This window comes from Rhinolophus ferrumequinum, chromosome 23, assembly GCF_004115265.2.
Source record: "Rhinolophus ferrumequinum isolate MPI-CBG mRhiFer1 chromosome 23, mRhiFer1_v1.p, whole genome shotgun sequence".
NCBI classification, from domain to species: Eukaryota; Metazoa; Chordata; class Mammalia; order Chiroptera; family Rhinolophidae; genus Rhinolophus; species Rhinolophus ferrumequinum.
Window position 1 is genome coordinate 15,666,927 of NC_046306.1, and position 26,126 is coordinate 15,693,052.

Consider the following 26,126-nt stretch of genomic DNA (forward strand, 5'->3'; position numbering starts at 1 on the left):
TCTTCTACTTCATCTCTCACCACCTCCCCTTCACGCCCCATTCTCCAGCCACAAAGCCTTTTTGTGGTTACAGGCTGACTGTTTTAGTGTGCCTCATTTGTTGGGCTTCACAGGTGTTGTCTTTAACAAACTGAAGGCAAGACCCCCCACTTGCAAAAAGATTACAGCTCCCTTTATCACAATACGAGCTTTATTATGGTGATCTGGAACTGAACCTGTAATATCTCTGAGATATGCCGGTATGTGAATAATGCACACTCTTTTGCCTTCCTGAAGCCATTCTCTAGACTCATCCCTGCAATCTAGCTGCCTGTCACAAAGAACCGCCAACACCGAAGACACCTGTGGTCACAGTGGAACCGGTCAGACAGATATCGAGCAAGGCAGAGCAGGGCAACTTACTGCAATTCAGAGGTGAGAGGCCCAGTGGAGCACCCAGCTGATGCCAGAGACAGATCCAGGCTTCCTGGAATTTGTGCTCAGGCAACCCACCCAGCTGGGTGGTGACTAGTGTCTGGGGCTGCCTCTTGCGGTAGTGGTGTGTGTTTTGTGTGTGTTTTGATTCCCTCTCAAGTGCAGCCCCTAAGAAGCTGAGAATTCAGCCTGAAGTTGAGTCGCCTGTCCTAGGAGGCTTCAGCCACCTGAGCGGAGGTGGAGTGGCTGAGATGGACTGCCACCTAGTGACAGGCTTTTAAAATGGAAGGGAACTAAAGTTGATCTAATGACTTGCCCAGAGATACAATGCTTACATATGTGGTCACACCTGATCCTCATAATTACCTTCTAATCAGGGATTATTTTCCCTAATTTACTTACGAGGAAACTCAGATTCAGAGAAGTTCTATAACTTGCCCCAAGGTCACAAAACTAAAAAGTGGGGATTTGAACCCAAGTCTGTCTGACTCCATGCATTTTCTGCCTCACAAGAGAGCCACTGCCTTAAGTAGGACAACAGTCAGTGGGCATGGAGGCTAATTGGGATGGGTGAGGGGAAGACTTGGGCATGCGTGGCCCTGAGCACAGGGAACTCAGAAAACACAAACGCTCATAAAGTGTGGCTTGGGCTTAAAATGGTGCTGCCTCTGTCTACAGCTCCTGAGCTTCCCTGTGCTAGGCATTGGTGCCATGGTTTGGAAGAACAAGAGAAACCCTGCACCGGCCCTCCAAGAATTCACAGACATTAAACAGATAAACACTCTCTTATGTAGGCACAATTGTGATGAGGTCTACAGAGGGAAAGAACTGAGGGCTATGAGATAAAACATTAGAGAGCCCTACTTCAGATCTAGTAGACAAGGAAGACCTCTTTAAGACTCAACAGAGGCCTAAAGGATGTGAGTAGATGGCCAGGTGAATTATTAAGGGTGGGTTGAAGGAAAGGAAAGTGCTTTCCAGACAGAGGTAACAGCACGTACAAAGGCCCTGAGGCTGGAAAGAGCTTCGCGAGTTTAGGAATAGAAAGAAGGCTAGCGTTTATCTAGTGCAGTGGAACATGTGGGGTAATGAGGCCAGGAAGACCGGTGGGGCCTGAATGGGGCTCCTCCCTGCCTTTCTGATCTTGTCCATTTTTCTAGGAGGGCCCCTCCCAACTCCTATAGCCTTCCTTGAGCTTCTTGTGCCAACTTGGGCAGCCTGCGGGCTGTGATGCACTTTTAAAATCTGTTTTGCTATTTTCTGAGAGCTTCCCAACATGCAGCCCATGCTTCCTTGCTTTTGCTTGCGTTTTTGATTCTCAGGCTGGGCCCCCAGGAGCTCCAGAAATCCTTGCCAACACGAGCTCATATTTTCAGTCTGCTGCCAGGCCCTTCATTAGGAAACAGGGCCCCATTTCCTCCTGGGATTTCTGAGCCAGCATCCCAGGACTCAGGTGCCTCCCTCCACCAAAGGATGTTCAGGAAAAGCAGGGCACACAGAGGGCGTGACTGGGATGGGCTTCCCCCATCTCAGCATATATATGGGTATGTGGGTGTCACTGGCAATGCGTACAGCTGCACTGGCTAGGAGGGAGCAGCCCAGCACCCACACAAGGCACATGTCTGTGACATCACCCAGGCTAGTCTTGCCTGGGCCTATTTCTAGCAACACTCATGCTTCCACATGCCCGGTCTACCCTAATACTTGTGCCTGGAGTCTGGGGAGGAGTCCCAGCCCAGTTGCCCCTCCGGTCCTGTGGGCCTGACGTCACAGGTGTTTATTTACCAAACACTTAGAACAGCACTTAGCATAAAGTAAGTCCTACATAACTGCTTTACTCACATAGGCTCATTTATTCATTACAGCACTGAAAGTATGTTCTTTTTTTCTTTTCCCCCTTCTTCCACCTACCCTCCAACTCCGGTTCAAGCCATTGTTTCTCAGTCTAGTTGTGTAGGATGCAGCTCCCTGGCCCATGCTGGTATTATGAGCTCCCCCAGGGCTGAGGCAGTCGGTTGCCGGTCGTGGGTCGGCTCCTCACAGCAGCTCATGACAGCCCGCGCTGGTTGCCGGCCGCTCATGATGGCTACTGGCCGCTCATGATGGCTGCCGGCCACTCATGCTGGCCACCGGCCACTCCTGGCAGCACACAGCAGCCTGCGGCAGCACACAGTAGCCCACGGCAGCACACAGCAGCCCGCAGCAGCTCCTGCCAACCTCTGGCTGCTCATGGCAGTCCAGCTCCAGGGAGAGCTGTTATTCACAATGTTAGCTGTAGAGGGCGCAGCTGGGAATCGGCCCTTGTGGGAATCGAACCAGCGACCTAGGTATTAGGAGTACAGAGCTCCAACAACCTGAGCCACCGGACTGGCCCAAAGTATTGTTCTTATCCCCATTTTACAGGAGAAAAACTGAGGCATGAAGAGATTAAGACATGGTCATGGACATATAGCTAAGAGGTAGCAGCGATGGATTCAAACCTCAGCACCCTGGCTCCAGAGTCAATGCTATGTTGCCTCTCATGCAGGTATGAACGTTTTATTGTGTATCCTCACCCCTTTCCATAATACCCCTACTTAATGTTTTCTATTTTTAGTTATTTGGTTAATGTTGTCAAAGGTTGGGGGTGTTTTGGAAGCAGACTCTGACAGAGGTTAGTGTGCAGAATGTGTTCTTAGGGAGTGCCCTTGGAAGGGAGAGGACGGAAACAGGAGGAGGTACAGAGGGAAGTTAAGCTGTGACACAGGCCAATCCCCAGGGAGCCCACGTCAATCAGCCACTGGATGTGGACTGTCCTGGGAAAAGCAAGCCTTGGCCAGATGGCTTTCCACAGCTGAGGTGACCTTGGGGGACTGACAGCTTTCCCAGCAGTGGGGCAACAAGTGCTTTCTTAAAGGGGAACCTGGATGGCACATCACTACGCTTACCACAAATGTATTCTTTTCAATCCGTTGAAAAAAGTTTAGGCCGGTTAGCTCAGTTGGTTAGAGCGTGGTGCTAGTAACACCAAGGTTGCTGGTTCCATCCTCACATGGGCCACTGTGAGCTGTGCCCTCCTTAAAATAAATTAATTAATTAATTAATGAAAATAAAATAGCTTTTATAAAAAAAGTTTAGGGTACTTAAAACAAAGGACAAAAATACTGTAATATAGAAATGGGACATACAATGATAAAAGAAGGAATATAATATGGTTAATATGGGTTAACATCAAATGTAGCTGAGCTTCCTGGTAGCCAAAGCAAAAACTACTCTGATAACTGACAACATAGGGGAGAAAAATTTTCCTGGGGATAAATTATACAAGAAGTTTCTCATATGGACACTTGCTTGACTGAAATAATGGAGAATGTACTCAACAAATTGACAGCAAATGCTGATAGTTTTCATTAGTTCCTAATAATGACCTTGAGTGAATATAGAAGGTGTAATACACTGTTTCCCCGAAAATAAGACCTAACCAGAAGATAAGCCCTAGCATGATTTTTCAGGGTGACATCCCCTGAACATAAGGCCTAATGCGTCTTTTGGAGCAAAAATTACTATAAGACCCGGTCTTATTTTCGAGAAAACATGGTAAAAGTATAGCTCAGTGAAGCCCCTTCCACGATTGAAGGAAGGCACCTTTATAGACAGAGTGGCAGTGTCTAATCTGATCCATGCATAAAACTTTATCCTTTTTAACTATTCTTTATATTCTACTCAGTAGTTTATGTTAGATGTCTCAAGAGATTATGAGCCAGCCAGCTAGTCTGCACTTCAGCATACAGCTAGTACTTAATAATTACCTTAAAGCATCTGGAGCTCCACCCCACAACCTGTGGTCTAGGCTCTTGATCTCTGGTCCCAATACTGGTATCTACCTGAGCCTCACACATCTTAGGTGACGTCGTCCTGCTTTCTTCCTCACCTGGGATGTACTGTCGGCCCCTCAAGAACCTCGTGTTTTCTATCACTCAAGGCAAAGCTAGGCCTGGCCCAGCCACTCCCAGGGACTCAGCTGTCTCCGCAGACCCTGCTTCCCCTTTGCTGATGAGCCCCTATACTGGGACCCAGAGGCAGGGAAGCTGGGCTCCAGACATACCTCTTCAGGGAGATGGCAGGGATATGTAATTGCTTCACTGAAAGAAGAGAAGGGGAGAGCCCTTGCTAGCCACTGGCCCAGGCCAGGACAGACCTGCTATTTTTCCCCTTTCTCTCTCTCTCTTCCAACAAACAGTCCTGATGCCTTCTCTATAGCAGCAGTAAGACAGCAGAGATGAATCAGACCAAGTATCCACTCCAGCAGTGGATACAGAAATACCAACGGAGGACAGACAATTCAGTGTGATAAGGGTCCCATGAGCCCTGAGAAGGGACCCCCGGCCTTACCTAGGACCTTTGGTGGATGTGGATATAGAGCAAAGTGAGAGAGAGGTATATGCTAGAAGAGATAGCAGCTCCAAATATAAGGCGATCATTAGTTTTCACAACAAGGTCACTCAGGGTATTGTGGCTTTTTTTGCAAGTAAAATATAAACATTTTTAGAGATGCATGATTCAAATGTCCACATATAACAGTTTATTTAGTTATACATACATATTTTAAATCACATATTATTTGAAACAATGTAACTTATGAATATTGATTTTTCCCACTCTCACCTTTCCAGAAATCATATGTTCAGTCTTTACATGAATCTTTGATTTCTCTGTAGTTGTCATCCATCATTAGAGCTACTTTATGAGTTACCTAATATATTATTTCTGAAAGCACATTACCTTCACTGCCACCTACAGTGTCCCTGAAAATAAGCTCTGCTGATTGTCCGGCTAGGTCTTATTTTCGGGGAAACACGGTAAGTTGTTTGAGAGGGTGCTTTTGAAAAATCAACTTTATTGAGGAATAATTTACATATAAAATGCACCCATTTGAAGTATAAAGTTTGGTGAGCTTTGACAAACATATGCCATTATATAACCTACACCCAATCAGGATATAGAACATTTCCATCACCCCCCAAAGTTTCTGGGTGCTCCTTTGCAGTCTGTCTCCCCTACCCCTATCCGGCAATCAGTAATCTACTTTCCATCACTACAGATTGGTTTTGCCTAGCCGAGAATTTCATAGAAATGAAATCATGGTGTATCATTGTGCCTAAGTTCAGCATGTTGTTTTTGAGATTCATCCATGTTGCTAAGGAAGAATACTTTTTGAATCAGTATGTGAGGCTATTACTGGATATTTTGAATACATTTTTGTATAACATTAAAACAGGTTTCTTTGTAATTCTCACATATGTATATTAGTATTCAGTGGGTTGGGTGACCCACTGACTCCTTCCATATTGACACAAATCTTTAATGCTATCCATAAATATTTAAGTGTTTTTTCTAAGACTTTAAAAAAAAACATACACATAACTATAGTACCATTATCAAACCTAAAAAAAAAATCAACACTATTGCTATTTAAAGTGTTCATTAAGAGGCTTGTTTGTATGTAATACTTGGGATTGTGAAAAAATGACTAAGTCGGTGGTAAATTTGCCTCCTTGTTTACTGGTTTTGTCAGGGAACTACTTACAATCATCCAAAACTAGCTTGACTGAGGTCATTTCAGGGTAATGTGCTTTCTCCAAAAAGTGCTTTTGGTGTAGAAGAAGTTGAGAGAACATCCCATTATATGAGGGATTTTGTAACAACCAAAAATGAACTTTCTTTTCTCAGAAGAAAACAAAAATTTAAGTTTCCTGTTAAGAAATACCTATATTCTGTGTATATGGTATTTAGGAGGTGATGTGGGTCGCTAGTTTACTGGATGTGGAAGTGAGAGAAAGGAGAGGAGGATGATGGCTACCCTAGCTTCCGCTTGCAGGACAAGAGGGGATGGTGGTGCCACTCCCTGACATGTGAAACTCAGCCCAGTGGGCGTGGAGTAGTAGGTTCTAAGCTCAGCTCCAGAGATTTGAGACTGAGTAATCTTTGGCATCCCCCACAGAGATGTAGTTGGCAGTTTGTGTCTGGAACTCAGGAAAGGGGTCTAGGCTGGAGATAAGAGACATGGGAGCTGTCATGTTAGGGTGTGAATGAAATCAAGCCGCTCACCATGGCAGTTAAGGACCTGAGAAGGAGATAACTGAGAAGCAACGGCCTGATAGAGATACCAGCAAAACCAGAAGGTGGCATCCTGGAAGCCCGAGAGAAGTGCTTTAAGAAGGGAGGTGGTTTCATACAAGGTGTGATCAAAAGATACGGAGAATGTTTAAACTAAAAAAAAAGTGTATTACAGTGAAAGACACATTGTCATTAATCCCCCTCAAAATAGATCCCCTTACTTCGAACACATTTATCCTATCGTTCCTGCCACTTTCCGAAGCAGTTCTGGAAGTCCTCTTGCTTGAGTGTCTTTACTTCATCCTCCATCATGACAATGCTCCATGTTACCCATCGCTTCTGGTACAGCAATTTCTGTCAGATAAACATATTAGTGTCCTCATCCACTGGATCTGGCACTGTGTGACTTCTGGCTCTTCCCCAAAGTCAAACTGATTCAGGACATCAAGGCAGCCACAACAGCGCAACTAAAGACACGAAAGAGGACTTCCAGAACTGCTTCAGAAAGTGGCAAGAACGATGGGATAAAAGTGTTCGAAGCGAGAGTATTTTGAGGGGGATTAATGGCAATGTGTCTTTTACTATAATAAATTTTTAAATTTAAACATTCACCGTATTTTTTGATCACACCTCGTACTGTATGATTTTGTGTACGTGAGATGTCCAGAAAAGGCAATTTATAAATCAGTGAAGGCTGGAGATGGAATGGGGATTAAATTTGAGCATGAGGGAAACTTACTGGGCGGGTGATGTTCTAGTGACTGCCGTATGGTGATGGCTGCACCACTCAGTCATTACTGCAGTTTATTATATGCTTGAAATGGTGGATTTTGACATGTAAAATATACTCCAACAGAGCTGTCAGGGAAAAAAGGAGTGGTTAAGTGTCCAAAGAGCTTAAGTAGGATGCAGAATGCAAAGCTCATTTCCTGGTTTGGTCACTCACTCATTGCTGAAATGTGGTCAGAACAGAGAGGGGGAATTGGGGGCAAGATGCCACAGAAGCTGGTTGCAGTGGGTGGGGGAAATGACTGGGTGGTGCCAATGACTCATTCCAGGTGCTTGTTTGTGAAATGGAGAGGGAGAGGGGTGGTTGCTGGGAAAGGCTGGGAGTTGTGAGGTTACTTTCTTCATGTTTTAAGTGTGGCAGAGGCCTGATATAGATTTGACAGGGAGAACAGACAGGACCTGGGGACCAGTTGTGGGGGGTGAGGGAGAGAGGAGCAAGGAAGCACCCAGATGTCTGGTGTGGGTAGCACAGGGAAGCCATCTCCCTTTGCCCACAGCTGGACTCAAGCATCACAGAAAGGCCTGACAGGAGAGTTATTCAGACCCTGCACATGTGGCCTCAGCTCCTGGACGTTACTGGAAGTGGGAGAAGGGAACCAACCTACTTACTGGATGCATAGGCAAGGGGGTGGGTCCCCTGACCCCATGCTCAGGCATCCTTCAGGGCCCTTCATATCTGGCCCTCACCTACCTGTCCAAACCCTCCCCTCATGCCCACTGCTCCGGCCAGCTTCCCATTCTCTGGCTTCCTCCAAGGCCTGTTGCCACCATCTAGGATCCCCTTCACAACATTCCTGACCAACATCTAATTGCCCTGCACCTGCCCTCAGAAGACTTGTAGGAAAGTCCTTGTTGGAAAAGGTAGACTCAAGTCCCTGCTCGTTAATAAAATGTTCTGTCTACAAGGCCTCCTGTCCCCGATTTCTAGTTGTGGACCACCATTTGTCTCCTAGTTGTAGCAAGTCCTGCTTAAATCCCAAACCTGAGGTCCACCTTCTCGCCACCCACCCACCAGCCAAAAAGCTTATCTAATGGGCACAGGAAGAGCCTTTGTTGCTATTCCTCACACTCAGTGGTCTAGCTACACCACCACAGAATTAAAAAAATCTCTTGCTCCAAAGCAATGATGGCTACATAACCTCCCTTACTCGTTGGGGTGAATACTACCTCCCTCACTGGCCAATGAAACGCAGGCTGTCAAGGACTCCCCAGGACTGTCTGCAGGGGGCCCAGCCCCAGCCCAGCCCCCAGCCCCAGGGAGTTTAGAGACCCTCAAGGAGATAGCTCTCCTTCCAGAAAATATCTGCATATGCTAACAAGTAGAGGGCCTAAGGCTAAGTGACCAATTCTGACCACTCTGGCCTTCCTGCTCCATTTGACTGGGAAACATCACCCTTCACCTGAATTCCAGATTTCGCTGTAACCTAGATGAGAAAAGAACCCTGGCCAGCCTGGGTACCAGAGCATTGGGAAGCGGTCACAGACCACTCCCTCTTTCAATCAACCAAACAGTGGGAGAGGGTTTCTGGGATCCAGTTTCCTAACTGGTTTAGTACTCTTAATTCCTGCCATCCTGACTGTTACCCTTAGCCACATAAGCAAACCCAAAGACGCTCCCTACTGCTACTGGCTAGCACACATGGAAAGCGCTCCCGAACTCTGCCTCCCAAATACACTTGCTCCTTAAACATCACCCACGCTAGGCTTCTAATACAGTTCCCGTCCCACCATCTGTTCTTCATTTTCTGCACCCTCCCTCACTTCCTGGGCCTGCCTCTATCTAAGGGTGTGGACTTTGGCTCCCCTTTGACTCACACCCACAGCAGCAGGACAGAGGTACCCCTCCCAGGCCCAGCCTGGGCTCCTGGGGAGGGAGCCACTCTTTCTGACCTGAGCAGCCAGACCACCTCCCACACCAAGGCCCAGCCCCAGAGCCTGCGGCCCTGGGGAACAAAGAGGCACACACTAAGATTCTGTTAGGTTGTAGGAATTTATTTTAAATAACCTACAGTTGATTAAAAGGGAATTCATGATAAAAATAGAAGATACTTGAGGAAAGATGTGGGAAATGGACTCTGCACACACACTAAACTAACATTGCCTCTAAAACTAATGATTATAGCAAAAAATGTTTTCACATTAAAATTCTGCTTTTTATGTTTTTTCCCCCATTTTTTACACAATTACAAAAGAAAAAAAATAAAAGCCCTAAAATCTTGATTATTTTTTCTTTTTTGGACCAAATACTCATTTTCCTCTAAATTTATTGACCTGTGGAACTTTTTATACAGTAAAATCTTTCAAGTGAAAGACTGAGTTTTAAAATGAAAACGATGGATATCTGAGAGGGTACAGAGAATGCTCAGAACAAAGGATGATGGGAAAATGGTTTCAGTCACTGATTATTTCATTATTCTTAGACTCACTCACCCCTCGGCCCTCCCCAACCCCAATCTACACGATCTTTAAGATCAAGAAAAAGGTTTAAATATTTTAAAATAATTAAAAAGAAATAAAAATTCACATTTAAAAAGGAACACTCAAGTCAGGAAATATTTTCCCATCATGCTTTTCTGCGAATAGGTGTCTGAACCAAAACACTGCCGATGTCACAACTGCTTCAAGTTTAATGAAAACTGATTCCCATGACAATAGATAGTGACGACTCTAACAGGTGCGCTGGGTTTTTGTTCTACTTAATTTTTAATTCCTGAAATGGGGGAGAGGGAAGGGAGTTTAGGGATTCATTTCTATTAAAATATAGAAGTTATTGCAAAACCCTAACTGTAAAAACGCACCAATATAATCGGACTTCGTATACAGTAGCTAAGAGAATCCAAATGCTTCAGTGAAACAGTGAATTTGCCTGGCAGATCTCTGACAAATTCCCATCCACTTGCCCTCTTGAAAATAAAAACAAAATTCAAAACAAATCATACAGCTAGAATTTTGATATCTGAAATATTTTTAAATAAGTTGTCCATAGGACAACTGGCTCAGCTCTCCCTTATAATATCTTCAGGTTTATCTTTTCTCAAAGATGTTGGTTGGTTAAGACTTGCCGCCTCTCTTCCTCAGATGTGAGGGCAAGCGAGGCTCACAGTTTATCCATCTTCCCCAAACCACACTGTTCCTTTCCACCGAACTCTGCCCCTCGAAACTGGCTAGAACTCGTAGTCCTCGTCAGCCATGTCGATGGCCCAAGCAAACTTCTCTCGCTGGGTTTTGTTGTAAATTTTCTCAATTGGGACCCCCCACTTCTTGCACCTGCAAACAAAGGAGAGAGAAGAGGGATTAGTGTGTCTTGGGGAGCAATGGCCCAGACCTTACCTTCACCTTCGCGTCCCTCTGGTGAGAATGAGAATTCATTCATGTGCTCAACTTATTTCACCTTGAGGTAGGTGCTACTGCAGAGGTACAAATGAAAAAGGTACGGATGGAAAAACTAAGACAGAGCAGTTAAGTCATTTGCTTACGTCCTCATGCAGCTAGTGAGCACGGAGCTGAAAAGGACCCAAGCAGTCTGGCTCCAGGGTCCAGAGTGCCTTTCAAACTAACCAATCCTCTGGCACCAAACAAGGCAAAAAGAGTAGAAAGGGAACAAGAGTGGGTTGGAAACCTTGGCCCAGAAGAGCAAGTGCCAGAGAGGATGCGTCCTCCAAGGCTCAGAACGCAATCACTCAAGGTAACTAATAAGCATCTTCAAAAAAGCTACTTATTTTGGAAGTTATTTTTTGACGGGGCGAGGGGGACTGGGGAGTGAGCAAACAATAGAGAATTTGTCTGCCTTGGTTAAATGGTCCCTCTAACTCTTTGTGTAGGTTGCTCAGATTTGTGTTCTCATGTTTCTCTTCTTGTTCCTATCTTTCTTCCTTCACTTGCAAAAATTTTTATTGAAAAGTTTTGTTAAAGTAAGGGGTTCTTTTCTATTTTTCCTTCACTAAGGGCTAAGAGTTTTCATTCTTCTCCTAAAGTTCCATGAAGGATAGGGACTGCACCTGCCTTTTTAAAACCAACGTAACACACTCAAAGGCAGTGTCACAGCACTGACCACTTAGGCCCATCCAGGACGTTGCAATGCATCTGCAGCACGCACAGCAGCATGCCGGCAGAGGTTTCCCAGAGGACAGAGAGGGACATGCGGACGGCGTGTAAAGGCTGACGTGCTCCCACAACCCTGTCACCCTGCTCGGCCACAGCAAAGGGCTCCTCGCTTACCACGCCACTGAGATCCGCGGGTCGAGGTAATTGAGTTTGGAGGTTCCCAGAGCAATTTGTTTATTCTCCTCTCGGTCTGTGGCCTGAACTTCGAGCTTCATCAACTGCTCCTCCAGTCTCTGCACAGCCTTCTTCTTTGACTCTACCACCCTGGGACAATGGATGTCATCAAGAACCAGGCCTGGCCTCTGGACAAGCACATTGTAACCCCCACCCTGAAACTTAGGGGGCAGTAAAAGCCCCAAGTACAGAGACTTCTAAAAGATACCACTCAGAAACCCTAGGAAAGCCGGGGCCCCAGGGCACCTGGCTGGGATTACCCGTGCTTTTCTCACTCTACCGACCCCCAGCTTTCCACACTACCAGGCACATACTTCTTGGTCTTTGCGTCCTTCATGACCTTGGCATCGGCTTTAGCACTTTTCAGGTCTCTCCGGGCATCTGCTAGCTGTTCCTTCTTGGCATCAATCTGGTGAGGAAGAACGTCAGCAAGTTTTAGGAATAAAAGAAGCCCAGAGAGAAGAAAAGAAAGGCTACGTCAGAGAAGGTGAAGCCTAGACGTTGTAGGCTGTCTCTTGAGGCGGTTTGCCAGGTGAAAACACCTGGGCTGGCTTCATGAAAGCAGAGTAGGTGCACAGTGACTGCTGGACTCAGCTATTTGGTCATTTATGTTCCGTGACCCATCAAGAAAAGAATGTTCTATAGGCAGTGACCCAGGGCCCCATTAATCCAGAAGCTCAGGGGAAAGAACCCGCTGGGACTGGGCAAGTGGGTGCGAATCTTCCAGAGATCACTCTGGCCTCAGACACCTGGGAAGAGAGCTACAAATGAGAGCTGTCCATCAAATGGAAACTGTGCCAGGCTGTAACCTTCATTCCAAGAATACTGCAAAAGATACTCTTTATGAAGCTGAGACAGGATCCTTGCATCTACTGAGCCCAGCGCATTCTTCAGAGTCTGCCAGCACTCTGGGAAGAAGGTGCCAGCTTCTCAAGAAAAAAGGGTGCACAGAAGAAAATATCCAAGAGACTAAAAAATAGCAATTAAAAAGTCAGCTAGTCTGTGCCAAGCCAACACATGGCATGGCCTGGCTTTGGCATTGTTTTCAAAAGGAGAGGGAGCTGAGATGGGAAGAAAATTAAAGTAGTTATCCTCCAAAATAGAGGTTTGAAAACATTTTTAGCTGTGGAGCTCTTTTTCTAAATGAAACTCATGGAGTCCCAGACAAGGGACAAGGGCAGTTCCAGCCTTTCTTGCTTGATAGAACCTTCCAAGCACCTCGGGAGAACCTACGTGGTTCTTAGTTCCTGCTTAAGGACAGCAGCGGGCAACACCAGGGCGCTGGAGCCCAGACCAGTCAGCTCATGCTGCTGGAGGGCAGGAGAAGCCCGGACCTGTTCTCACCTTGCTAACTGGTGAGGTCAAGGGGACCTCTGCAGACCAAATACATGCCTGACTTCCACACTGGGCTGTTGCTCTGAGCCTAGAATTGTCTGTTACACACACACACAGCCCAAGATTGGAAACAGAGGCTGTCATTGTGACACAATCATTAAATGCATTTTACTACGAATGGCTTACTTCCAACATCTATGTTGTCCAAAGGCAAGCTGAAGGAACTGATTCTATATACAAAAGCATCACAGACACCACTAGCCAGATTCTTCTTAGGCTAGAAATACAACAAACCACAATCTTTTAACCATTTCTGCGAATGCTCTATTGGCAGGCTATGTCAAATTCTCTCAAAGCATCAAAGACTCCATTGATTCACTTGGCAAACATGGGCGTGTGTTTGCTTTGTGGGCACACAGGAGAGGGTTCCTGGGCTTGGAGGGCTCACATGGCAGGCAGGCTGGGCTGCTCAAACAGTGGTTCCAGAGTGAGGTCAACAAAAAACCTCCTCATGCTCCAGGGAGGGGTCTCCTGAATTAGGCAAACACCACCTGAATATTCACGCTTTTATTTCTGGCTTAGAACAACACGAGGAGAGTAAACCGTATCAGGTGACCGCCATGTAACAGAATGGCAGCAAATGGGAGCTGCCAGGAGGGGCAGTCTGTAGGGTTCTCTGCCTGTCCACCATATGGTCCAAGGATCTGAGAGCTCTGTGGACACCTATGCATGTACTGTGGACGTGTGCAGCCCTTCAGGAAAGCCAGCTGGCATCTGTAGCATGAACTGTAGTTTGTGTGTATTTTTTTACCCAGATGTTCTACTCCTGGGTATTGATTTTAAAGAAATTTCAACAGAACAAAATTTCAACACAGGCCCAAACATGTGTACACAGCCTCACTCTACAGCAGTTTTTAAACTCCAGTTGTCCAAGGATAGAATTCTGTGAATGTGGGTGGAAAAGAATCACATCTGTAGTTTCATTAACCTCTAGCTGAAATTTATCATTTCTTCTTCAATTATGAATGTGGGCAACAAACCATAGCAATGCCAGCAGTACCTCTGACTTTACCACCAACAGAGAGTACAGGTATTTTCATAGCATAATTGTTGCAGAAATCTTGAAGTATCATTTATATTTATTACTACCTTGAAATTTACAGAGGTTATTAGACCCACCTTCAGATCTTACTTAGTAGGTAAATAAAGAAAGCATATTTATTACCAGATCAGACTTTACAATACATTTGCTAAGTTTATTTGAAGATAATTGCTTTCCTTTGTAACGCTGTGTGTCTGTGCTGTAATGAAGTATCTGCAAATCCTCACTGTGGGTTTAGTACATTAAAATGGACTGGTTCCATAGCCATTGCTCCCACAAAAATGCTCATCCTCAAATGTTAAGCGCCTGGTGGCTTAGAAGCTCAGTACTAGGCAGAGTCAGAGGGAGGAGAGGCACATGGCGAGCGGCAGCATCGACTTGTTTGCACGTCAGTCTCTCCCTCGAGGGCAGCAACTCCAGCACACAGCCAGTATCCAACAGATGTTTGAATGAAGAGCTATATGCAAATATGATTTGTGTGGAATGTGTAAAAATAAAAACAGCTGTGCTAAGATTTGGGGGAAATAAGTATCATTGTTTCCTCATCTTTTCAATTTGGAACAATCTAATTTGGAAATAGTTGTATTTGTGGGCTGTGGCAAGGAGCTGTGAAGACTCCCTTTGTATCCCTTTTCCTCACGTATAATAAGGACAACAACTAGAAATATTCAAGGAGGGCACATCAAATCAGCTGTTCAAAATGGCAAGTGGCCAATGTAGACCCTCAGTCCACAGAATGAAGACCTCCTAAACAATGGGTACCTGATAGTCAGTATCTTGACCAGGGAGAATCTTTATCATAGTTCCGTTTCTTTATCTTTACCATAGACCTTTCTTCCAGAACAGACCCGGAACTGGCCTGCTGCTATCCCAACTCAGAAGGCTGGATTATAAATGCCTCTCGTCTTCAGAATATCTGCCCTCAGCAGACATGGCTCCCTTCATTCTGCTACCCCCACCACCCAGATCCAAGATACCTTAGATTGCAAATTCATCATGGACTTCTCAAAAGTTTTTGGTGGTGCCCTCTGATGGTTACAAAGGATTGCAACAGCTCGGTTGGCACGGTTATAAGATAGGATCTTCGCCGGGATGTTCTCATCCGCTGTAAAGATAGAAACATGACAGTGAAAGAGTCTGGTTGTGGAACAAGAGACAACACACAATGTATCTACCCCAGTCCTTCCTCCTCAGGATTTTACTGGCCCTCATCTCACTCTGATGATCAACGCAAGTTTGCCAAGCCATAAGTTCAAAATCTGAGTCAAGTCATCTGCTTGCTGCAGTACCCACACATCTACCCACACGACGAAGCCTAAAGAAAATAGGAATTGGGACAGAAGAAGCCTGCAGCAGAGGGTATGACAAAGGGACTGTAAGTTTTACATTTTAAAACCACAAGACAGCATATTTTTTAAAAAGAAAAAGTGTTAACCAAGTAATGTTTTTCACTTGTGTCATTCTTTTTTTTTTTTAGACATTATTCCTTTAGTTGAACCACCTCTACACACAAAATGGACAGTTTAAGATTTTTGAGTAGAAAGGATTTAGGTCTCAAAAGGTTTTATGAGTCTGCTACATGTTTTCTGGAAACATTTAACTGAGCCTTTTAAGACCCCTGATGGCTGCAGCCAGACGGAAAGGCACTTGTGTCACTTTATCTCACCCTAAAACATTGACCCCTAACATACCCGTCTTTGGCTTTTCTGGCTCATATTATAAAGCCATTTGACCTATTTATAGAGAACAGTGGGAATTTAGCAGTGACTGGACTCCAGGAAAAAAAGCTTTTCTATCTTGGTGATATCTTTGCAGCTAGTTTTTAGGAGAATACTACCTCTTAAGGGGGGAAAAAAAGGACAGAAACCGCAAAGAAAGGATTTGCTGCTGTATTTTTTAGTATCCATGGCAACCTTACTCTCTCCAATTTAACAGAACATCACAGCACTATGTCTTCATTCTATGAGCTTTTAAATAACAGACATATAAAACACAAAATGCAGGCATTTTCAGAACAGAGAGAAAGCCTCTGTCAGCATTCCCTAAATCGAATCTAGAAGCTGGGGTGGGAATGGGGGAAACAGCACCGATCTTACGTCTATACAAACTAAGCCTTAGCTCTCTGTTAGAGGTATGGAGGGAAAAAGTTTCCAGTCACAATGTTAAGGAGAAAAAGTGGAACAGACCTAGGACTAAGCTGAGCAAGGACATCGGACAGCACCAGTAGGCTGTGGCCCTGGCTGGCCAAGCAGTACTTACGGGCTGTGAGTTCTTTTAGCTGCTGTTGTAGCGTGATGGAGGCATTGTATGTACGGAACACCTTGGCTGTCAAACCTTCCATGAGATCCTGAAGATGCTTATTTAAAATAGCAGTCTGGAGGAGACAAAGCAACAGAGAGGATGTTGGGACTTAGGTAAAAGCCACACCGCCCTGCCCTCTCTGGCAAGTTCTAGGACATGTATGCCAGTGCGATCACAACCCTGACAAGTTTTAGTGCTCTGCCAGAGGGAAGTTAGGAAAAGAGGGAAGAGAATTCCAGGATATAGGGTTGCATGATTCCTCCTTAAGAAGTACTTCAATCCTAAGCAAGCCAATAAAGCAAATTTGTCCTTCCCTATTAAAATCTTCCCTGAGATATCCAGGTCTCCAGCAGAGATGGCTGGCATCCAGCCAGGGGAAGGCTCTGCAGGAGCCAGGGGAGGATAAAAGGCAGGGTCTGTCTACCCTGTCTCAGGGCTTTGGCCACGGATTCACTGTGTGCCCTGAGGAAGGAAGAGTGTACAGGACGCCATGGGAGAGGCTGAAGGGAGAGCCCAAGCACCCTCAGGAAAACCTCTCCTCGAGAAATGCGTGAGGCTCTGGCGGGCCCCTCTCCAACCCAGGGCACTTTGTCTACTCACATTGAGTCTGTCAAAAAGATCGTCCTCAGGCTGTTTGTTCTCCATAAAGAGTTGTAAGTTCTTAAAAACCTAAAAGAAATAGGCAGAGACTGATTTTACTATTTTTAAAACCTTTACTGTGGAAATCCTTGCAACTATAAAAAACCTGTGTGTGCGCGTACACACACACACACACACACACACACAAAAAACACAAGGCACGAGACACCTGTATCCTTTACCCAGATTCCCCTACCATTAAGACTTTACCTCATTTACCGTTTGTGCAGTGTGCCTGTCTGCACACTCCTCTACTGAGTGAGTGTGTGTGTGTGTACACACATAATCGTTCTGAACCATTTGTGGGTACTTACATAGGACAGAGATATTCCCTTACATACACATGGTTCTTACTGGCTTCATAAATGTACATCAATACCTACTTTTATCTAATCTACTGTCCATATTCCAATTTTGTCAACTGACCTAATGATGTTTTTCACCTCACCAATACAGAATCCATCCTTAAGTATTTCATTTAACTGTCAGGTCTCTTTAGCTTCGTTTAATCTGGAGCATTTCCACAGTCAGAAAAAACTAGGTACTGATTAAACATCAGACTGCTGAAGGGTTGGGTTACTGGGGTCCTCTGGTTCAAACCCAATACTTTGGGGTGGGGGAGCACCATGGAGCCGCAACAGTCTCTATAGCTACAGGCTCAGAGACCCGAGGGCCAAACAGCTACCTTTCCGCTTTATCAGCTGAGGTTGAGCAAGGCTACAAAGTAACAAATTACACGACCAGGGGATACAAAAATGTGGTCAAATCATTAAAACAATGCGGTGGGTTAAATCTTATGTTGTGAGCGCCAACCTTTCCACAGCATACTGTGTTGAATCTATTGCTATGGGAAACGGCCCACCATTCCAGGAAAGGCGCACCAGGGTGGGGGGTGAGGGCAGGGACTAAAAGGAGGTACACAGGACACCAAACAATACCTCTCCCCTCTCTTTCAAGTCATTTTTTCCCCTAGTGCCACATAGAGCACACAAAAAGCACGCAACACATGCTTGCTGAATGAATGAATGAATAAAAGAAAAAACAGGCCCCATTAACTTACTCGTTTCTCCACAGGGACTTTGTTATAGTATCTGATGGAGTCCTTCCCCAGGAAGTCAAACTCAACCACGTATTCCTGGCCGTCCAGCTCTGGGTGCAGGTTGATGTGCTCCACGCGAAGCGAGCAGCAGCCCACGGTGTCCGCTGTTTCTCCTTCCTCCTTCTCGTTGCCTGCTCTCAGAGCAAGCTGTCCAGGGAGGGCAGAGAGAGACAAGGAGGAGCATGAAGAAACTTGAACCTCACAGGATCTCCAGGAAACCCAATTCTCTTTGGGGACGGAGCGTTAGTCTGCAAGGCCTGGGAATTCTGGGCTCTGCATTGTTGCTTCTTCCCTATTCCATGAAGTATGGAGAGTCAAGGGGATGCTAAACTTTCCTATACATCCATGCTTCTCTTTACTCTGCCCTCTTACATGGGGATGGAGGAGAGGAAGAACATTTTAAAAAAACCAGCAACTGAAGGGGTGTTTCTCGTTTGGGCAATTAGACTCAAAAAGCTTGTCTCTTAATTTTGCTAAATTTTTGAGACAATTCAAAATTTGTGCTAAAATATGAGCAATGTAATATTGGTGGGAAAAAAAAAAATCTTTTTCTTCTAAAGAGTACAGGTACAGAGGAACTAATCTCCAGAGCACTCTTTCAAACTGTAGTTGTGATACTTTGGTGGATTATGTTCCCAATTTATGTAAGGGTTATAATCATCTTTTTAGAAATAATAATGTCATAGTATTGCCGGCACATTCAGATTCCTGCAGACCCTATCAGGCAGACGTGTTCAGACAGCAGCAGACACTGAATGCCTCTGTCTCCACATCTACTGTCCTTTCTGGGACAGAGACTGGATGGACAGGACCACGGATGCTGCTTGTCACTGCCTCTCCAGTACTTAGCATGAGGCCCGGAGGTGTAAACCCCCACATCTCTGTTAAGCTGAACACATTAGACGATGAGACAGGAAGACACGCACCTTGTCAATGAAGTATAAGGCTACAGCTCTCTGCCGGACTTTCATCTCTTTAGACTTCCAGTCTTCTCGATATTGGTTCCGGATCTTGTCCACACACTTCTTCAGCCTCCGAGCAGTCTCATATTTCTGCCAGTCTTTCTCACCCTGCAAAGACCCAACCCCAACGGTGGACTGCTTAGGGATGGTGGGGTAAAGATAGACTTTGAATATCCAAGTTTAGAGCTTAGAACCAAAGAGAAGGAACTTGAGCTTAAGGAAGATAGAAAGAGTACTGAAGAGAAATTTTAGGGCATTTAATTTGATGAGAACTCATGCTGTCCCGTTTCCACTGTCAAGCACAACTGGCTCCTGTCTAATTGCTAAGAAAGCCTCTGGCTTTCATTCTGTAAAATGTTTATGTTGTTGGGAAAAGCCCACATGGCATGTCCCCAAAACTGACTTCTGTCAACACAAAAGCTATGAACATCCCCAGTCCAGCTCTGCTGCTGAATCTGTGACCCAACACTTTTCTGCCAGGACTGAATTTCATTAAATTTAAGACAACCATTTACAGATTGATGGAAGGAACTGTCAAGGAAGCAGAACCAAAAATGACAACATATAATTACGAAGGAACACAATGACTTCCAGGAACAGCCGTAATTATTCACCATTTTCTAACTTCTGCATTTAAAAGTATTCTTGATTAGATGGAGGGAAACACTGTTACTGGGAAGTTTTTTTTTTAAACATTAGAGCTTTGGGTGGAAGGTTTAAAAATTTATTTGAAAGCCAATTAAAGGGTTTTAAAAAGGTGTGAAAAAGACTGAATGTAACCAACAGTGATGGAAGATTTCTGCTAGCAAGGACTGATAATAAGTGAGAAAGGTAAAAAGGAAAAAAAATCCAAAAAAATATATTATTACAAGGCCTAAAACAGACTATATGACATGAACACCAGGACGGGATTTAAGAACCCAAGAATCACTCACTGCTCTTAATTCCCCCACCCTGCAACAAAAGAGATGGGTAGTGATTTCTACCCACATATGCCTGGATCCCGCCTATGACAGGGACACGTGGTCCTCGAGGCATTAACTGTGGCAAGATAAGTGGCCTTCTGAGCATGCGGGAGTGTGGGGTACATGGGGTAAGAAATGTCTTCTACTTGTAACAAACACTCAGAAATGAAGCTTACCCGGCATGCTAAGGAGTCATCGGCACTCTCCCACAGCTGTGTGTGGACGAGCTGTACTACTTGTTTGGCTACAAAACAAGAGGTTCAGTAACTATGTGTTGTTGTGGGTGGGTGATTTAGTAGCTGGTGATACAGAAGAAATATCTAAGTTCTATTTCCTGACAATGGGAAGCTGAAAATTTATTAGTGATTTTTCTAAGTACATTTTGACATTCACGACAGTGAATAAGATGTGATACATACAAGTTGTCCTCATGTACAAGTTAGTAGTAATAAATCTCCATGGCAACGGTTCTTATTCACACACAAGAGACTACGAGATGAGAAGAGGGAGAGAGGGAGTGGGGAGGGGGGCACAGAGGGAAGGCAAGGAGGAGGGCAGGGAGGAGGGCAGGGAGAGAGCAAGGCCACGAAGGGCTGGTCTCTAACAGTACAGTCTGCAGCTCAAGACTGGGCCTTCCCTTCTCTAAGGCATGTGGGCCTCCCAAAGCTTGACCCTGACTCTTCAAAGTCCTATGGAATTCTACTTCCTCAGTCCCTTAGTCATGCCACTGAAACAAGGTTCAGAAAACTCAACAAATAATTCATTCACGGAGGATACCACAAAGACCAACTTTTCTTCACAGGCTGGCTGGGCTCCTGGCACAAGGATCCAGGATTCTCTCAAATAAGGACACAGAGATGGGGGTGGGGTGGGTGTAGAAGCCACCTTGTCTCGGTCCAGCAGGGGAGGCTGGCCTCCAGGAAGTATGCTTATTCCTGCTGCCTTCAGCTTCCCTGAACACAATCCACAGAGTAAAATGCACTTGAGCAAGCTTTCTCAGACTACTTCTAGAAAGTGAAATATCCCTTTGGGTCTTCCAGGCCAGGTCTTCATCAAAAGCATCTCAGTAAAACAAGGTGTCCACTGTAGGGGGGCTGCCTTTTAACCCTTGTCCTCTTCCCCTACTCAGTCGACCCTCTGTAATGGGTAAGAATCTAATTTGATTAGTTACATACAATTATTTGGGTGACTTTTTTTTTAAATTAGTAGACCCACGGTATTTTCTCTTTCTAATATACCTGCTTACCCATTAGGCAAAGTAGGTAAGTGGCGTCAGGCTCTGGATTCAGGATAGCAAAGTGGAATAATCCTGTTCCCTAATCCCTTCTCAGAACTTTGTATTGGCCAGTGGCTCTTAGTGGCTCTTTACTTCTCACTTAGCTGATGATCCCTACGTGACGCTGCCACTGTGCAGAACACTAAAGAGGCAGTGAATAGCATTCTAAACTCCAAACATGTATCACTTAAACACAAGATGCAACAAACTGGCCATGTTTATACCATGTTTAAAGAGAAAATTCAACCAGCTTTCTATACGTGCCCATTAAAAAATATACATGTTGGGGCTAAAAAATATGTATGACGGTTCGATTCCCACATGGGCCAGTGGGCTCTCAACCACAAGGTTGCCAGTTCGATTCCTCAAGTCCCGCAAGGGATGGTGGGCAGCGCCCCCTGCAACTAAAATTGAACACGGCACCTTGAGCCAAGCTGCTGCTGAGCTCCTCGATGGATCAGTCGGCTGGAGTGCGTCCTCTCAACCACAAGGTTGCCGGTTCGACTCCCGTAAGGGATGGTGGGCTGTGCCCTCTGCAACTAGAAACAGCAACTGGACCTGGAGCTGAGCTGCGCCCTCCACAACTAAGACTGAAAGTCAACAACTTGACTTGGAAAAAAATCCTGGAAGTACACACTGTTCCCCCATAAAGTCCTGTTCCCTTTCCCCAATAAAAATCTTAAAAAAAAATAAATAAATAAAATATATATATGTCTTTTTATGATTGATTTGTAGAGAATTTATAGTCTTTCTATTAAAATCCCTTTTCAGATATAAGTAGTGTTACTTTCTTCCAGTGCCTTCTATTCACCCTTTATTCTGCATAAGTCTTTAACAGGTTTTGTTACACGTATTTAAGTGTACAGGTTGATCCGTTTTGATCCACCACACCCACCCATCAGGACAGAGAACATTTTTGTCATTCCCGAAGTTCCCTCATGCCCCTTCCCAGTTAATCACCAACTGAGCAACTACTGAGCCTTTAATCTGATTGCTATCATCTTAGTTTAGTTTTGCCTAATCTAGAATATTATATAGATGGCATCAGACAGTAGAGGCTGTTATGTGTGGCTTCTCAACATGTTTTCAAGATTCATCTGTGTCGTTGCATTTATCAGTAGTTCCCTCTCGTTAACTGCTGATACATAAGGTATATTCTATGATTATCTCTAATGTGCTTGGCTGGACCATCATGTGGTTATCTGTATGCTGATGGACCCCCGGTGGATGTTTTCGGTTCTGGACTCTCAGGAATATAGTACTGCTGTTAACATTCTTGTACAAGTATGTTTATGGACATATGTTTTCACTTCCTTCGGGGCAAAACTACCTAGAATTGGAATTAGTATCTCACCGTGGTTTACTTAGACATTCCACTGATAATCAGTTATGTTGAACACTCTTTCTGTGTTTATTTACTGGCCATTCCTCTAGCTTCTTTTGTCAAGCATCTATTTAAGTCTTTTGCTCTTTTTTATGGGGATGTTTGTCTTTTTATTATTGAGTTGTAAGAATTCTTTGTATATTCTGGACACAAGTCTTCTGTCAGATGGATAAACATGTTGCAAAAATTTTCTCCCAATCTGCAACTTGAATACTTATTTTTTTCAACAGTGTCTTTTGTTGAATCTAAGTTTTTAATTTTAATGAAGTCCACTTTATCAATTGTTTCTTTAATTATTAGTGTTTATTTTGTGTCCTAAGGTCATACAGCTATTCTACCCTGATATTATCTAGAAGCTTTAATGTTTTAGTTCTTACATTCGAAAATTTAGAATTTTATACTAAGAAATCAGGTTCAAAATATAGTTTTAAAGAAATAAGCATATGTCTTATTTTGTTTTTCTAATAAAACTCACCAAAATCAGAGCTTCCCAAGACTACAAAGTTTTATACAGACATTTTCCTTCAATCCAGCCCTCTAATCCCCAGATGGTTACATTTCAAAGGTTATAGCCACATACATCTTTGAAACCCCATAGCATTACAGGTTCTAAAGAGAAAAGGCATCAAACTTTATTTGGCATTAAGAATATTTTAATAGGTTTGAAGGTAATGTGATGTCAACATGATTCTAAAGTTTACTGTATTAATCTGAAAGTAAAATCATGATGATAAATTTTGGTTGTAAAGTTAAGACTGGTTTAAAGAACCTTACCTTTACTAGTGGCTAGTTTCCCAGGTTATGAGACTACATAATGCTTCCCCAGCTGGCAGTGCCCTAGATTTAGCAGTGAGTCCCTAGAAGGAGTCCTTTTGTAATCTCCTAGATCCATGGTTTATCTGGGATAAGAGAGCTTTGTTCAAACTACAGGATCCAGAAGGCTGACTGTCATTCCCCTGCTATTTCAGATTCTGTGGGCACCAGGTACAAAGTAGAAGAGGAAGGGAATGGAAACACTTGCAAAATGATGTCTGTATAATGGAAATCCTGGGAGGAAAAGCAGAACAAACTAGGATGAGCACAGAAAGATGTACATGAGTTCAGGACAATATTTTCAGTACCTGGAGCAAATGTTACGATGCCTCTCAAAAGCCCTAATCCTTTCAAAGACCTGTAAGGCTGGAAACAGTATAACCCTGGCTATGACTCCAAGTAGGCTAATCCAAGTTTCCAGAAAGGGGCAAAAACAGGGTACATCAAAGGGAACCCACACTTCAGCTGTGTTCTTTTTTTAACTTTGCTCAAATTTTTTAAATTGTCAAAAATCTATTAAGTCACATGCTTGAGCTAAATATCTTGACAGAGCAAAGATGGAGCAGAATGGTACAATACTACATGGGTAAAGTGAATGAGTAAAATATACATACAAGACCAAGCAAAGAATCCCAGAATAGGAGAAATCTCTAGGGGCTGAGCAGAAAGATGTAGAACCAAGCCCCATGATGGCAGCCTCCCCTAAGGTGGACCTAAGTCTACCAAGAAGTAAAATCACCAATCGCCATCCTTCACACTGTCATATAAAAACTTAATTTTAAAGACTTTTGGGTCAGAGCAGGTCAGTGAAATCATGCTTTGATCATCCATAGCAAGGAAAGTGTTCCACGCAACAAGGGAGCTCTGAACCCAGGGGCTGTGTTAGCGTGGGCTGACATAGGCTAGAAGACACGCTCTAAGGCAGGAGGAATGAGCAGAGAAGTGGAGAGAAAAGGGGAGAAAAAGGGAATGATAAATAGACAAAACCCCCCTCAAAAAGATTATAATAAATAGAGGAAAATGGCTTAGAAAAACTGCCCAAACAATAATTAGTATATGAAGTCATTTCAGGAAACATTTTAAAGAACAATCTGACAAAGTAAAAGATGTATAAAGAGAAAAAAATAAAACATCCACTAAAAAAGACAAGAAATTATAAACCAACAGAAATAAAATGAAATAAAATCAGGTAGGTAAGACAAAAATTAGGCATCCTGAAAATAAAAAATAACTGAAATAAACTAAAAGAAATTACAGATGGATAAACTTTAAATTGGATATAACAAAAAAAATGAATTAGTGAATTGGAAATGAGCCCTACTACAGAGCTGCCCCCAAATGAAGACCAGACCTAAAGAGATAAAGAATATGAAAATATAGTTAAAGAAAAAACCATGTATAGATTGAAAAGCTCCAACATTCATCTAATAGGACTGTAAAAGAAGCAAATGAAAAGAATGGCCTAGCAGCTGTGGAAGAAATAAAGGCTGAGAGATTTTCAGAATAAAAATACATTAGTCCTGAGGCTGAAGGTCTAGTCTGAGTATCTATAAAAATATATCTACACTTAGAAACAGCATAAATAAATGCATAATAAAGATGCATCCTTTATTTAAGAAAAGACAGATCATAAGGATGAAAATAAAGAAATTTTCAGGTAAACAAAGGGAGAATTTGCCACCTATGGAGCCTCACTAAAGAAACAGTAACAGATGTATTTCAACAAAAGTAAATCCAGCGGGGAAGTATTGAGTACAGAAATTAATGAACTATCTGACTGTCCCAACTGTTGATTGGAGAGAGGGTTAAGGTTTAATGTAAATGAAGAGTTAAGATTGTCTTCATTTATAGTTAATTATCTATATAGCAATGTCGTTAGATATAAGATCAGTATTCAAAACTCAACAGTGTTACAACTCCAGTAATAACCAACAGAAATGTAATAGAAAAAAATATAGTTCAACAGTACTAAAAACTGTAAGCTCTCTAAGAAAAAAAGGTTTCTAAAATGTGTAAAACCTCTATGGAGAAAATTGCAAAACAATATTGGAGGAAATATTCACAGACATGAATTAATAGAGAGGTATAACACATTCATGGACTGGAAAGACAATAAGATAATGAAATAGTGTTAATATTTTCCCCCTATTAATCTACAAATTCAATGCAATTCTAATACAAATCTCAAGTTTTCATTGGAACTCGACAAATTTATCTAAAAATTAATACAAAACAGCACAGAGCTAAGAATAGCCAAGACAGTGCTGAAGAATGATGAAGGAAACTTGTTCTACTCAATAGTAAAATTTTACAAAGCTGCAGTAGTTAAGATAGTATGTTACTAATGAAGAAACGGATAAGCAGACAAATAGGACAGAGTCCAGAAATGGTCTGACACATATATAGAAATCTGATTCAGGAGAGAGGGGGTAATACAACTAAATACTTCTGGGACAACTGGTTATTCATTTGGAAAAAATATATTAGATCTCAACCTCATACACACAAGAATACATTCTAGTGGACCAAAGATCAAAATTTAAAAAGCAAAACTTCAGAAGTGTTGGCAAGGATGTGGAAAATGAACTTGTACTCCCTGTTAGGGGAATGGTGGTGATATAATCTAGTGTGAATACTTTAGAGAACAACTCAGAAATATAAAGAATCTTTGAG

At 43.5% G+C, this 26,126-nt stretch overlaps 1 protein-coding gene and 1 long non-coding RNA gene across 2 annotated transcripts in view; one reads left to right on the forward strand and one right to left on the reverse strand.

The window, feature by feature from the left end:
* The first annotated feature begins 296 nt into the window (after window positions 1-296).
* On the forward strand, window positions 297-11,511 carry LOC117015873 (uncharacterized). The gene is made up of 3 exons (XR_004421809.1): window positions 297-414; window positions 2,818-2,941; window positions 11,245-11,511. It is a non-coding gene; the product is annotated as an uncharacterized LOC117015873 (long non-coding RNA).
* The window catches only part of TOP1 (DNA topoisomerase I), an 80,843-nt gene continuing 63,992 nt past the window's right edge, over window positions 9,276-26,126 (reverse strand). Inside the window, exons 14-21 of the mRNA XM_033094703.1 lie at window positions 18,980-19,123; window positions 18,015-18,200; window positions 16,916-16,984; window positions 16,274-16,388; window positions 14,992-15,119; window positions 11,892-11,986; window positions 11,518-11,667; window positions 9,276-10,566 (exon numbers count right to left, since the gene is read on the reverse strand). Of these exons, the coding sequence (XP_032950594.1) occupies window positions 10,464-10,566; window positions 11,518-11,667; window positions 11,892-11,986; window positions 14,992-15,119; window positions 16,274-16,388; window positions 16,916-16,984; window positions 18,015-18,200; window positions 18,980-19,123 (990 nt within the window). The 3' untranslated portion in view covers window positions 9,276-10,463. The remainder of the gene's footprint in view (window positions 10,567-11,517; window positions 11,668-11,891; window positions 11,987-14,991; window positions 15,120-16,273; window positions 16,389-16,915; window positions 16,985-18,014; window positions 18,201-18,979; window positions 19,124-26,126) is intronic.